General features: G+C 38.2%; 1 protein-coding gene across 8 annotated transcripts in view; it reads left to right on the forward strand.

Annotated features, from left to right (window-relative positions):
- The window catches only part of sorbs3 (sorbin and SH3 domain containing 3), a 61,416-nt gene that overhangs the window by 43,114 nt on the left and 5,353 nt on the right, over nucleotides 1–12,949 (forward strand). For 7 of the 8 annotated variants that reach the window (XM_057831355.1, XM_057831360.1, XM_057831362.1 and 4 more), the window contains exons 10-17: nucleotides 3,001–3,054; nucleotides 3,136–3,246; nucleotides 3,771–3,826; nucleotides 7,896–7,954; nucleotides 8,409–8,467; nucleotides 8,551–8,597; nucleotides 8,783–8,897; nucleotides 8,994–9,119. In XM_057831355.1, the coding sequence (XP_057687338.1) occupies nucleotides 3,001–3,054; nucleotides 3,136–3,246; nucleotides 3,771–3,826; nucleotides 7,896–7,954; nucleotides 8,409–8,467; nucleotides 8,551–8,597; nucleotides 8,783–8,897; nucleotides 8,994–9,119 (627 nt within the window). The remainder of the gene's footprint in view (nucleotides 1–3,000; nucleotides 3,055–3,135; nucleotides 3,247–3,770; nucleotides 3,827–7,895; nucleotides 7,955–8,408; nucleotides 8,468–8,550; nucleotides 8,598–8,782; nucleotides 8,898–8,993; nucleotides 9,120–12,949) is intronic. The other variant, XM_057831361.1, reaches the window with a different exon arrangement.

Raw genomic sequence — 12,949 nt, forward strand, 5'->3', positions numbered from 1 at the left:
TAAATTATTAAAAAACAAAATATCTCTTTCCATTTTTATGCTGATGACCTGCAGCTGTATTTGCCCCTGAGATTAAACGAACAAACTGCTCTCACTAAATTGATGGAGTGCTTTTCTGATGTGAAGCAGTGGCTCGCACAAAACTTTTTACATCTTAACGAGAGCAAAACTGAATATATGACTTTTGGAACACCTTCCATGATGAATGCCCTTGAGACTAACTCTGGCGCTTTGGCTCCTTTTTTTAAGACACACGTTAAAAATGTCGGAGTGATATTCGATTGCAGGCTCCACTTTGAAAAACAGATTAGTTCTGTTGTAAGAGCAAGTTTTTTCCAGCTCCGTCTCTTGGCCAAAGTAAAGCCTTTCCTTAGTCGCCACAAACTTAAAAAGCAATTCATGCTTTTATAATGTCAAGGCTGTACTACTGCATTGCACTTTATGTTGGTCTAACCAAGTCCTGTATTTCTTGTTGGCAACTCAATTTTTAACCAGTACACCCAGATGTGAGCATATTACCCATGCTATCATCGCTCCATTGACTTCCAGTTCATTTTAGAATTTTTTTTTTTTTAATTTATTTATTTATTTTGAACTTTTACTGTTTGTTTTTAATTCTATTAATGGCTAGACTCCTTCTTATTTATCAGATATTTTAACCCTCTATAACTCTAGCAGGGCTCTTTGTTCTGCAGCCAGCTTCTTTCACAAGTTCCAAGGTCAAGACTTAAACAGTGGGGTGACCGATCTTTTGCGTTTGCTGCCCCTAGGTTGTGGAATAGCCTGCCCCCTGAAATCCACGCCATTACGAATTTAGGCCTTTTTCAATCACGGTTAAAGACACACTTTTTAGACTCACCTTTTCTCCAGACTAGGGTAGCCTGCTTTCATTTCTTTAGGGTACTAATGTTTTTGGATTTTTTTAATGTCTTATTTGCTGTTTTGACTTTTATCGCAATGTGTTGTTTTTGTTTTTCTCCTAATGTCATTGTGTCATTGAAAAAAAAAAATTTTTTTTTTTTTTTTTTACTGTACATCTTCCCTATTGTACCTTCTGATAATCAAGTGGAATAAGCAATGAACCTGTTACAAAATCAATGTTTGCTTATTTAAAATAGCTATATCCTTCCCTGAATGGAATAATCAGTAGCTTATATATACAGTGCCTTGCAAAAGTATTCGGCCCCCTTGAACCTTGCAACCTTTCGCCACATTTCAGGCTTCAAACATAAAGATATAAAATTTTAATTTTTTGTCAAGAATCAACAACAAGTGGGACACAATCGTGAAGTGGAACAAAATTTATTGGATAATTTAAACTTTTTTAACAAATAAAAAACTGAAAAGTGGGGCGTGCAATATTATTCGGCCCCCTTGCGTTAATACTTTGTAGCGCCACCTTTTGCTCCAATTACAGCTGCAAGTCGCTTGGGGTATGTTTCTATCAGTTTTGCACATCGAGAGACTGACATTCTTGCCCATTCTTCCTTCCTTGCAAAACAGCTCGAGCTCAGTGAGGTTGGATGGAGAGTGTTTGTGAACAGCAGTCTTCAGCTCTTTCCACAGATTCTCGATTGGATTCAGGTCTGGACTTTGGCTTGCCCATTCTAACACCTGGATACGTTTATTTTTTAACCATTCCATTGTAGATTTGGCTTTATGTTTTGGATCATTGTCCTGTTGGAAGATAAATCTCCGTCCCAGTCTCAGGTCTTGTGCAGATACCAACAGGTTTTCTTCCAGAATGTTCCTGTATTTGGCTGCATCCATCTTCCCGTCAACTTTAACCATCTTCCCTGTCCCTGCTGAAGAAAAGCAGGCCCAAACCATGATGCTGCCACCACCATGTTTGACAGTGGGGATGGTGTGTTCAGGGTGATGAGCTGTGTTGCTTTTACGCCAAACATATCGTTTTGCATTGTGGCCAAAAAGTTCAATTTTGGTTTCATCTGACCAGAGCACCTTCTTCCACATGTTTGGTGTGTCTCCCAGGTGGCTTGTGGCAAACTTTAAACGAGACTTTTTATGGATATCTTTGAGAAATGGCTTTCTTCTTGCCACTCTTCCATAAAGGCCAGATTTGTGCAGTGTACGACTGATTGTTGTCCTATGGACAGACTCTCCCACCTCAGCTGTAGATCTCTGCAGTTCATCCAGAGTGATCATGGGCCTCTTGGCTGCATCTCTGATCAGTTTTCTCCTTGTTTGAGAAGAAAGCTTGGAAGGACGGCCGGGTCTTGGTAGATTTGCAGTGGTCTGATGCTCCTTCCGTTTCAATATGATGGCTTGCACAGTGCTCCTTGAGATGTTTAAAGCTTGGGAAATCTTTTTGTATCCAAATCCGGCTTTAAACTTCTCCACAACAGTATCTCGGACCTGCCTGGTGTGTTCCTTGGTTTTCATAATGCTCTCTGCACTTTAAACAGAACCCTGAGACTATCACAGAGCAGGTGCATTTATACGGAGACTTGATTACACACAGGTGGATTCTATTTATCATCATCGGTCATTTAGGACAACATTGGATCATTCAGAGATCCTCACTGAACTACTGGAGTGAGTTTGCTGCACTGAAAGTAAAGGGGCCGAATAATATTGCACGCCCCACTTTTCAGTTTTTTATTTGTTAAAAAAGTTTAAATTATCCAATAAATGTTGTTCCACTTCACGACTGTGTCCCACTTGTTGTTGATTCTTGACAAAAAAATTAAATTTCATATCTTTATGTTTGAAACCTGAAATGTGGCGAAAGGTTGCAAGATTCAAGGGGGCCGAATACTTTTGCAAGGCACTGTATATATATAGCTTTTTTGAACAACACAAAAAAAAATCAACCACACCTATATCATTGCGAATATATGTATGCAAATAAAATCTTTGATCATGGAACTCGTTCATTGAACAACATTGAATGTCTTGAGTTTTGTGAAAATGGTCTGTTCAAATAAATATGACAATCAACAATCAATTTAAACACCGTGCTGTTTTCCCTATTTATAGGGTTATCGGCCACCACAAAAACAGGTTGAGAAGTCAAAGTCTCCATCAGTTGAGGTGAGCAATCTCCCAATTTGATTTTGTGCAAACCACTCCAAAATGACCAGTGCCAAATGTGACACTATTACCTGGGCTCAGGCCAGTCTAGTCTCTGAGCTGAGTCGCTTTGAGGCCGAGTTGGACTCAGATATCCAGGGCCTGGAGCAGAGACTGTCCCAGAAGAAGCAGCAGCGTCAAGGCTGGGGTGAGGTACTGACCCCTCCTGCCCCAAACCCACCTTGACTGTCTCAGATGAGGATTTTGTTAACCCCCAGAAACACTGCCACCCCCTCACTGCTTGCTACGTACTTGTGACCATGTTTGTAGTGTTTCCTGACCTGGATGCCAGCAAAAGAATCACCTCTTTGTCTTGCACGTTGTTCAATCATCCGCCTGCAATCCTCACCCTTCTCCTCAACCACCTACCTCAACAAAGTTTAAATGTGCCTGCTGTAATCAGTTGCCTTGCAATAGAGTGCCTGTATTCAGCTCTTCTATACAGATTCTTATGGATATGATCATGCCTGTTTGCTTCCTGTTTCTGAATGTACTGAAAATCATATGGGAATTTGTTTGTGAGCAAAGGATCGCAGGACTCGGATGATTTTGAACTCCCCCTGGGAGTGGTCAGCACACGGTGTTGCCTACGTTTGTTGTCAAAAGAATTCCTCTGAGCTGGGAGAGAGTGGAGGCTGAAGGGAGCAAACTTTGATCAGTTTTCACTCTATTTCCAGAATACCAAGAACGGGGACCCGGTAATTGCTGCGCGAGCTGGAAACACAAACTACAGGTATGTGACAACTTGACAAAATATTGCAGATTAAAACTGCAATTGATCTACATTTAAATTGTGACTGTGTGCAAAAGAAGCAATGTTACTTTCTACATGTTTCAACACTTGACATGTTTTAATATATGAACCCTTTCTTGCTGGCATTAAGTCTTCCAGTGTTATGAGAACACTTGGGTCAATAACTACTACTTAACATTAAAGCAAGCCTCTTGCAGCAAATTAAGACACTTATATATTGTTCTTCCACAAAAGAACTTGAACATGTACGTACATACATACAACATGTACAGTACATTCATTTCCTTAGACAGCATTCCACATTTCTGGCCGCGCGTGTAATGCATTCTTGGAAGATTCTCGCTGTTGTTCGCTGAGGTGGGTTCACAGGGATTGACCTTTTAAGGCTTGTGGAGTTCAGTGGTATTATTTAAAGAGCCTGTTGCTGTGGATGTGTGGAATTACAAGATGAAGTGACAAAATGCAGGCTGTTTTTTTCTGCATCATGTGACATTGACATGTTTGGTTGCTGCTAACACTAAGCATGAGGTACTGTTTTTTGTTGCTGAAAATTTGGAAATAGACATTCATTCAGTTAAGAATTTATCAGTGCTGGAGTATGATTGACTGAAGATGCTTAATTTCTATAAAATGAGTGGACAACATGTAATAGAAAGTAGAGCTGAACGATATTGGAAAAAAACTGCATTGCGACATTTTGGGGGTTGCGGTATATTGCAATAATAAAATTAGAAGAATTTTCACCAGATGACTTGAATATCTCTGGGAAGACTTTTGTTGACTCGCTGTGTTGTTGTATTAGTGTAATGCATTCACTAATTTATGAGTTTTCCCCCTATTTTTCTCATTTATCCTTGTATTGTTATTTTCTTATTTTATATTCTTTAAGCAACTCAGCATATTCTTCATTATAAAAATGTTATCTTACGGTAGTTTCTTTAATATTTTATTGTTGAATGATAGATTTAAGGTGCTTCAATTTACTTTTTTTTTTGGAAACTTTGTTTATTGGTCACATAAGTCATGACATAATTAAGTAACAAGATGTGAGCATTTTTTTTCTTTTCCACCATATCAAAAGAAAAAAAAAAAAGAAAAAAACACACACACACAAAAAAAAACACACCCAAAACCCAGGGCACATATCTAAAAAAATAGAATAAAATAAAAAACTATGATTATTTTCCCGTTTAAAAGGGAAAAATGCACAGCTCAAGAAAAACTAATATTCCCAAAATATTTGGGGCAAAGTTCAAACATCCACACAAAGATGATATTCTGCGCTTTTAACATATACCAAAAAAGGGTTCCAGACATCCTCAAAGGACTCAGCCGATCCACTGAGTGTCAGTCCAATTTTTTCCAATTTGAGAAAATATAACATCTCTTTGAGCCAGTAGGCTTGCGTAGGTGGGACTGAAGACTGCTTCAATTTACTTTAATTGTATTTATTTATTTATTTATCTATCTAAAAAGTAAAAGTGCAAAAATTTGCTTAACTGCAACATATGATTGTAATCATATAATACTGTTAAAAACCCCTTAGCCTGGATTAATCTGTGAATGATGAAGATTGCTATATGTAAATGGGATACAGGAAGCCATGTCTCTGCGCACTTGCTGCTTTTATGAAGCAAACCAAAAGTTTACGTGTTCAAAAAAAATAATAATAATAATCGCACATCCCGCGATAGGACTATTGCGCTTGCGCACATCGCAATGGCGATGTTCAAACGAAATATTGTGCAGGCCTACTAGAAGCCAAATAATTTCGAAACTGTTTATTTTATTCTTTCAGTTTACTGTTAAACGGAAACAATAGAATAGAAAGCCTTTATTGTCATTTTACAGAGTACAACAAGTTTTAAAGCTAGAAGTACTAGTAAGTCAGAATGACTGTCAAATATACAGAACATGTGCAGATATCCTGGTACAACTACATTTTATGGTGGGAGAGGACTACACATTTTAATTTACAATATTTATGTAATGCTCATACACAGTAAAACTAATAATATTGGCAGCTGAGGTTGTTAGTATTTTACTGCTAACCCGTAAAAAATATATAGCGCTTCCATCACTTCAAATTTTACGGTAAGTTTTTGTAGATTTTTTTTAAAATATTTTTTTTATTGACTATCATGATAGGAAAATTTTAATATTCTTACCTTATATACTGTATTGTAAACCAGTCTTAATGGTGGTGACATCATGTCCCTTTTCCCACTGTCCCTACTTTCCAGTCTGGATTGAAACCCATTATCTTGGCAGTCAAACGTGCTAACCACTGAGCTACTGCAGTCCATTTTGGTGGGGTAGAGTGTTGTGCCTGTAGAAGGTTTGGAAAACATGCGTCTCTGGAAGCCTATATGAGTGTATGGACAGTTGAAGCTACACTGTGCTAATTGCTTAGTAGTCAGCACACCTGACTGTCACAGTGACTGCAGGAGTTTAAACTCAAGTTGGAGAAGAGGAAGGACAAAAAGCAGGGCATTGTGACGTCACTACCATTAGCACCCATTACACATACTGTATATACTTTTTACAGTCGTTTGCGTTTGATATAAACGACACACTGTACATGAATATAAAAACAGAATAAAATATAGTTCTTAGTTAATTTGGCAAAGAACATTTTACGGTTTTCCCGTTTTGGCATAATTCGGGCAACCACAGCTGCTAAGCGTATTTTGCCGTCAAATTCAATGTGTGTGTTTTTTGTTTGTTTGGTTGTTTTTTGTATTTTTTTTATATACTCAGTCAAAAAAAAATCACTCAGCACACTGCCAAAACTCTTGTGTTCCCACAACTTTGCTAACATTGTAAACTGACTAGTAAATATTAGAGGTGTGCAAAATTTCCGATTCTTAGATTATTCGCGATTCGGCCGTGGAAGATTCGAGAACGATTCACAAACATCCAAATTCCGATTATTGAAATATGCCAAGTAAAGCGGAAGTACAACACACTCAGCGCGCCGCGCGGGCTTCGGGACAGAACGGAGCGGGAGTAGGTAAACATTATGCTTCTCATTAACCGGCCCCTCGGGTTAGCCAACGCTCAACTCACGGCTCTAGCTCAACTCATGCCACGAGATAAAAAAACACAACAACATACCTGACTGCTGCCAAAAAGCTGCTACAAGTACAGCTAAGCTACATAATGTTACGGTAGATATCATTTATATAGGACTAGGTGGATTGTAGACTCGGTAGCGGTAGCAGCACATCTGCAAAAAGCTAGATGCGGGCGTTAGTAAACGGCCGCCATCTTAAAGCAGTAAACTTCCCTGCAATGCTGTTGTATCGAACCTTCCAAGCAAACCTAATTAACTTTTTATCTAAAATACTCCTAAATCGGTAAAATATTGACTTGAATCTATCTTTAAAATAGTTTTAAAACTTTCACATGTCAAAAGTAGACAAAAGGGAAATTATGGAATAACGGGAGCAATTTTAACAACTTTAACGGTTGATTCACAACATTAAATTAATTGAATGTAGTTTAAAGCTGCTGATACAGAATGGGGACTGGAGTTTTTTTATCTAATGTTATTTTTGTATATTTGTTTACTGCTATATGTTAACTTGATACTGAAATAGTAGTTTGGTTTAGCCTGAGAGTATTTTTGAACAATTTTGGAACTAATGTACAAAACTTTATTAAAAAAATAAAAATAAAAAAGGAGGGGGGTGCATCAATAATCGTTTTATAATCGAATCGGAGCCTCTGAATCGTAATCGTAATCGAATCGTTAGGTGCCCAAAGATTCCCAGCTCTAGAAAATATGCAGTATATATACACACGAACTATTGTAACTAAAGACACATTACCTGGATGTGTTTTCCCAGATTACACTGAGAGCAAAACATATTTGCAACAAATTATTCTTGTAGCCGAACATATCAATTTTCTTCAATAAGGCTAATTTGTTATAGGGGAATGATCAAAAAAATAGTTGAATAGAATACAGATTCCTGAAAAAAAAAATGCTTGTATAGTAGCACATGTAAACAAAAACTTCATGGTGTTTATCATTTATTTTCAGCAACCACACCGTGCCAAAGCAGCCCATCCAACACTCTGTTGGCCCCTCTTCAGCCTTCGGTAAATAGTTTTTCTTTCCTGTCAATCTGAAGAAGAAAAAAATCTTTGTTGTTTCATGAGCTGTTTATGTCAATGATGTTTGCTAGGTCTGCTCCTAATAAAAAACAATGTGTCATAACAGAAGACATGCTTAATGAGCTCTCTTGTGACTGGTTGATTTGCCTAGTAATTTAATTTATGTGGTCCCATGATTGTATTCAATTGCATCTTTTGTTTACAACCCAGACTTTTTTAAGCTTTGAAGTGATTTTGTGAAAGAGAAAAAACATCTTTAGGGTATGGAGTGATAATTTGTTTTCCTGATGTAGCTATATATATGAAATGAGCTTAATTACATGGGTTTAGCATATTAAACACATTGTGTAGATCCTACCTGCATGTTTCAGTATTGTAATATTGGAAAATGTGGTCTTTTTAGGGTCTCACATCACCGTTTAATCACTTTGCTCTACAGATCGACTTTCCGCTGCCAATGACACGATGGAGCACTCGCCTAAGAAAGAAGAAAAAAAGGTAGAATAGCAACATTATATGTATTTGTTTGAACTACTGTAATCTTGTTTCCAATAAAATGTTGTTGTTGTTGTTGTTATCAGATGAAAGCAGCTCGAGTCAAATTTAATTTCCAGGCTCAGTCGCCAAAGTGAGTTGACATATTTTCTTTGATTAAAAACATAAAATGATTGAAGCACAGCTGCGCGTACAATAAAACTGGTGGAAAACACATGATGACAACAATAATAGGTTTTCAACTTCTGAAGCTCGAGATGCATTGGTATTGGAAACTATTGGAGGTCATGTTTCTTGCTGCATTCATTTCTCATGCAGGGAGCTCACACTGCAAAGGGGCGACATTGTTTACATCCACAGGCAAGTCGACGGCAACTGGTTTGAAGGAGAACATCACGGTAGAGCAGGCATCTTCCCCACCACATATGTAGAGGTAAAGAAGGACTTCATTGTGCCCGGGTTCATGCTGTTTTTTTGTTTCTCGTCTTTTAACATGGTTCCGCTGAGCTTTTTACTTTTCTTGTCACAGGTTTTGTCGCCTTCTGAGAAGCCAACCCCTATAAAGCCTCCCAGTGTGCAGGTGCTGGAATATGGCGAAGCAGTAGCACTGTACAACTTTAATGCTGACCTTCCAGTTGAGCTTGCCTTTCGAAAAGTGAGTTCTGTAAACTTACTGTACTTATTGACAATGTTACGTAGTATGTTTTATCTTGCATTAGAGTGCATCTGTGTTTGTGTGACGACTACATCTACAACTGAGGTAGTTGGAGTTTAACAGGTAGCTCGACTTATCGGGCATTTTATAGGAAATACTTGTTGTAAAAGTTTCACCCACACTATTTCACATAAGACTTTCACATTACTTGACTTTTAAAACTGTCTTATTCTTTAAATTTATTGAGATTATACAGTATCATATTTTATTAGGGCTTCCCTTCATATATTTGTCACTACAGTGATCCTTTGCTACTTCGCACTTCGAACTTTGGGCCCTTAGTCCATCGCGGATTTTTTCCCCCAATTAAAATAAATAAAAAAATAAATAAATAAAGGAATACAGTATTTCATAGAGATGTCCCGATCTGATCACGCACAGCCTCTCGGTCCGTGTACCTTTCGGCCATTCGTTTTTCCTTCTAATTTCGGTAAACAAAAAACGGAAAATGAGCCCAATTCCGTTTTTTGTTTTTATGTGATTAACATAAAAACGAGAAATTAAGTATCTCTCATTTCTCGATTAAACACTGGAAATTCAGTACGGAAAACGAGTCTTGATCCGTTTTTTCCAATATGAGTTTATTGAACTGAAGTGGAATAACAAAACACGGCTAATATTTATTTTCCACCAAGTTCGTCCTTTGCAATGAGTCATTCCCCGGAAGACGATGTTGTTCTTCTTATAAATATTACTTGGCTGCAGCAAGGTCTTGTCTATTTGTAAGAAGAAGAAGAATGTCTGGCAGGCCATGGCTCATTTTAAAAGCGAACTTAGTGGAATTCAAATATTGGGAATATTTTGTTTTTTGATTTCTGTTCAATAAACTAAAATTGGAAAAACAGATCAAGGCTTGTTCTCTATTACTGAACTACCACTTTTTAATCAGGAAATGGGAGATGACTCTGTTTTTTTTTTTTTTTTTTTGTTAATAGCATATTTTTTGGACTATAAGTCATGTTTTTTTTTCATATTTTGGCTGGGGGTGCGACTTATACTCAGAAGCGACTTATGTGTGAAATTATTAACACATTATAACATCATTTCACATGTTATTTTGTTGTTTTGGAGTGACACTGATGGTTTGGTAAACTTGTTAGCATGTTCTTTATGCTATAGTTATCTGAATAACTCTTAATAGCTATGGCCACGTTCGCGTTCTGCCTTTGGCAATGTGTGTTGAATTGTATTATTGACTTTTTTTATATTGAAATGCATGCTTTTAGTTTGTGGCGCTTTCACACCCACGTGGGGGCGCACTCGCACTTGTTTACGTGAAGAAGAGCACTCACAAGCCAGAAGAAGACGGACAGCTACGTAGCTGTGAGTGAGTGGGCGAGTTAGCGAGAGACGAGAAACACGGCTGCGAACCTACGTTCATTGTTTATGCTTTTAAAATAGCTCTACAGAGGCAACACCTGTGTGTATCATCTTTTCTGTTGTTGTTGTGTGTTTTCCACCCGCAATCGGACACTTAGAGCCAGTTGTGTGGTTGTTTGAACGATGTGCTAATGCTAGCGAACGCATGCTAACCGTTTATGTCATTGATGTAAGAGCACCTGATTATCATTGATTTACTTTGATGCGAACCTGTTTGGTATCGAGGACCAAATTGATTCAGCAAATTATACGGACGTCCAGCATCGTCATTTGGGAGTTTGCTGTATAGCCAGGACCGAGCCGTAGCGTCCTGGTGAAGACAGTATATTCGCATTTCGTTTTTCATGCACTGTACACTTTACATTTATTCAGCATGTTTTTCTCTATTGTATTTTTATATCAAATTGCCTTTCAAGATGACATATCTGTTATATTTGTTGGATTTTATCAAGTAAATTTCCACCAAAAATGCGACTTATACTCCGGTGCGACTTGTAGTCCAAAAAATACGGTACATATAAAAAACAAAAACGGATTTGGGGTCATTTTTCGTTTTTTTTTTTTTTTTCCAAAACTAGAAGGAAAAAAGAATAGCCCGAAAGGTACACGGTCCGCTCACACCCTCACTCCTGCTGCTTTTCTTACTCACCAAGGCAGCTGCAGTTTGTTTGTTAAAGTTAACGATGAGTGACAGGCGTACAACCTTTGATCTTGCCAGAGAAGCTTGGGAGCGCTGCGCTTCAAAGGAGCCGACTCATTTAGCTTGTTAAACATGTGGCAACTCATTGTGTGTAAAGCCCCTTTCACACATGCCGAAACACTGCGAAAATCCCGGGGTTTAAACAGGCACCCCTTGTATTCGAACACAATTTCCCGGGTCGACTGACACGTATATTACGCGGACATGTCACGGGTCGTGCCATTGTATAATTCCAGGGAAAGTCCCAAGACAAGGCTTACGTGAAAGCAAGCGTTCGATTCCCGGGTCACAGCACGATGGCTGATGATGTAAATATCATGGCGGGCCGATCGTCACTTCCTCTTTCTTCGCAGTAAGATGAAAAGCAGTAAAGAAACATCGCAAGTATCAATATAGCAAGCGAGAAATAGCTAAATTAAACTGAAAACATAACAAAATGAAATTGCTACTGGATCGTAGAGCTGAGGAAGACAGTCCATCGACGATCTTTTGTGGTTTATTTTGTTGTCGATGTTAGGGTCTACAGCTGCGGAAACAACATTGTACATCAATGCATAAAACAATGGAGGGATGCGTTCAAGGGTTTATTAAATACAAACAAAAATACACGCGATCGCGGACAAGGGGGAGTAACACAATGGGTCCGTGACAGTAGGTCAACAGGGATCAATAATACTAACCTAAGCGGTAGGCAGAGAGCTGATAAGACAACAAATCAAATACACAATGTTGGGATTTCAAAACAATGGTGGTAGAGGTGTGGAATGGCGCTCAGCAAGTTAATATCTCGGCATCTTTCTCTTGGATCGCCTGGGCTTAAATACAGTCTTGATGAGCTTGAATTGGCTGCAGTTTTGACATCGGTTTACGCTCCCACAAACAGCCCTGTAAAAAAACACGATTTAACCAACATTGTGACAGCTGATGCCGACCAAAAATGATGTAATGTCGGGGTTATAAAATTTGGCCAGCAGTCCTCCACGCACAAAGGGCACCAGTGGACAACAAGCCTGTGAAAGGGTCCAACCTGCGTCATTGCCGGGATATCTCTACATGTCTGAAGATGCGAGTAAATCCCGCGTCACCATACACAGGAATTTTCCTGGATATGTTTGTGAAAGGGGCTAAAGTGAGCACCGAGAGCAGATTTCAGTGGACTCACTCAGTGAAGCATTTAATAAACACAAGCATTTTGCTACGTTATTCTTGTTTAAAAATAATTTGGTGGGACAGTAACATGTTTAAAACCTATCAGAATTATTACATATGAAGTGCTTAAAAAACATTATTAAAATATACATAAATTTTTTTTTAATTATTATTAATATTTTTGAGGGAAATAAAGGAGAAAACATGTCTTTTATCCTTCCAATGCACACACCAAAAATAAGCTCTGCCTCTTCATCGCGGATTTCGATTTTCGTGGGGGTGGGGGCGGTCCCAAATAACCGCGAAAAACGAGGGATCACTGTATAGTATGTCATGAATGATATGTCGTGAAGAAAAATCCCACACTGCATATGTTGAATATTTAGGCTAGCAAAGTGAATTTTAATGACCGTTTATAATAGCCAAATATGGTATATTTGATAACGCAACATTTACTTCAAATAGTGAGAAAACTTTTGTACAGATTGTTCAATTTTTCAGCCATTTGATGATCGTTTCTCGGATATATTTCAAAGTTTGT

This window comes from Corythoichthys intestinalis, chromosome 3, assembly GCF_030265065.1.
Source record: "Corythoichthys intestinalis isolate RoL2023-P3 chromosome 3, ASM3026506v1, whole genome shotgun sequence".
Lineage (NCBI taxonomy): Eukaryota > Metazoa > Chordata > Actinopteri > Syngnathiformes > Syngnathidae > Corythoichthys > Corythoichthys intestinalis.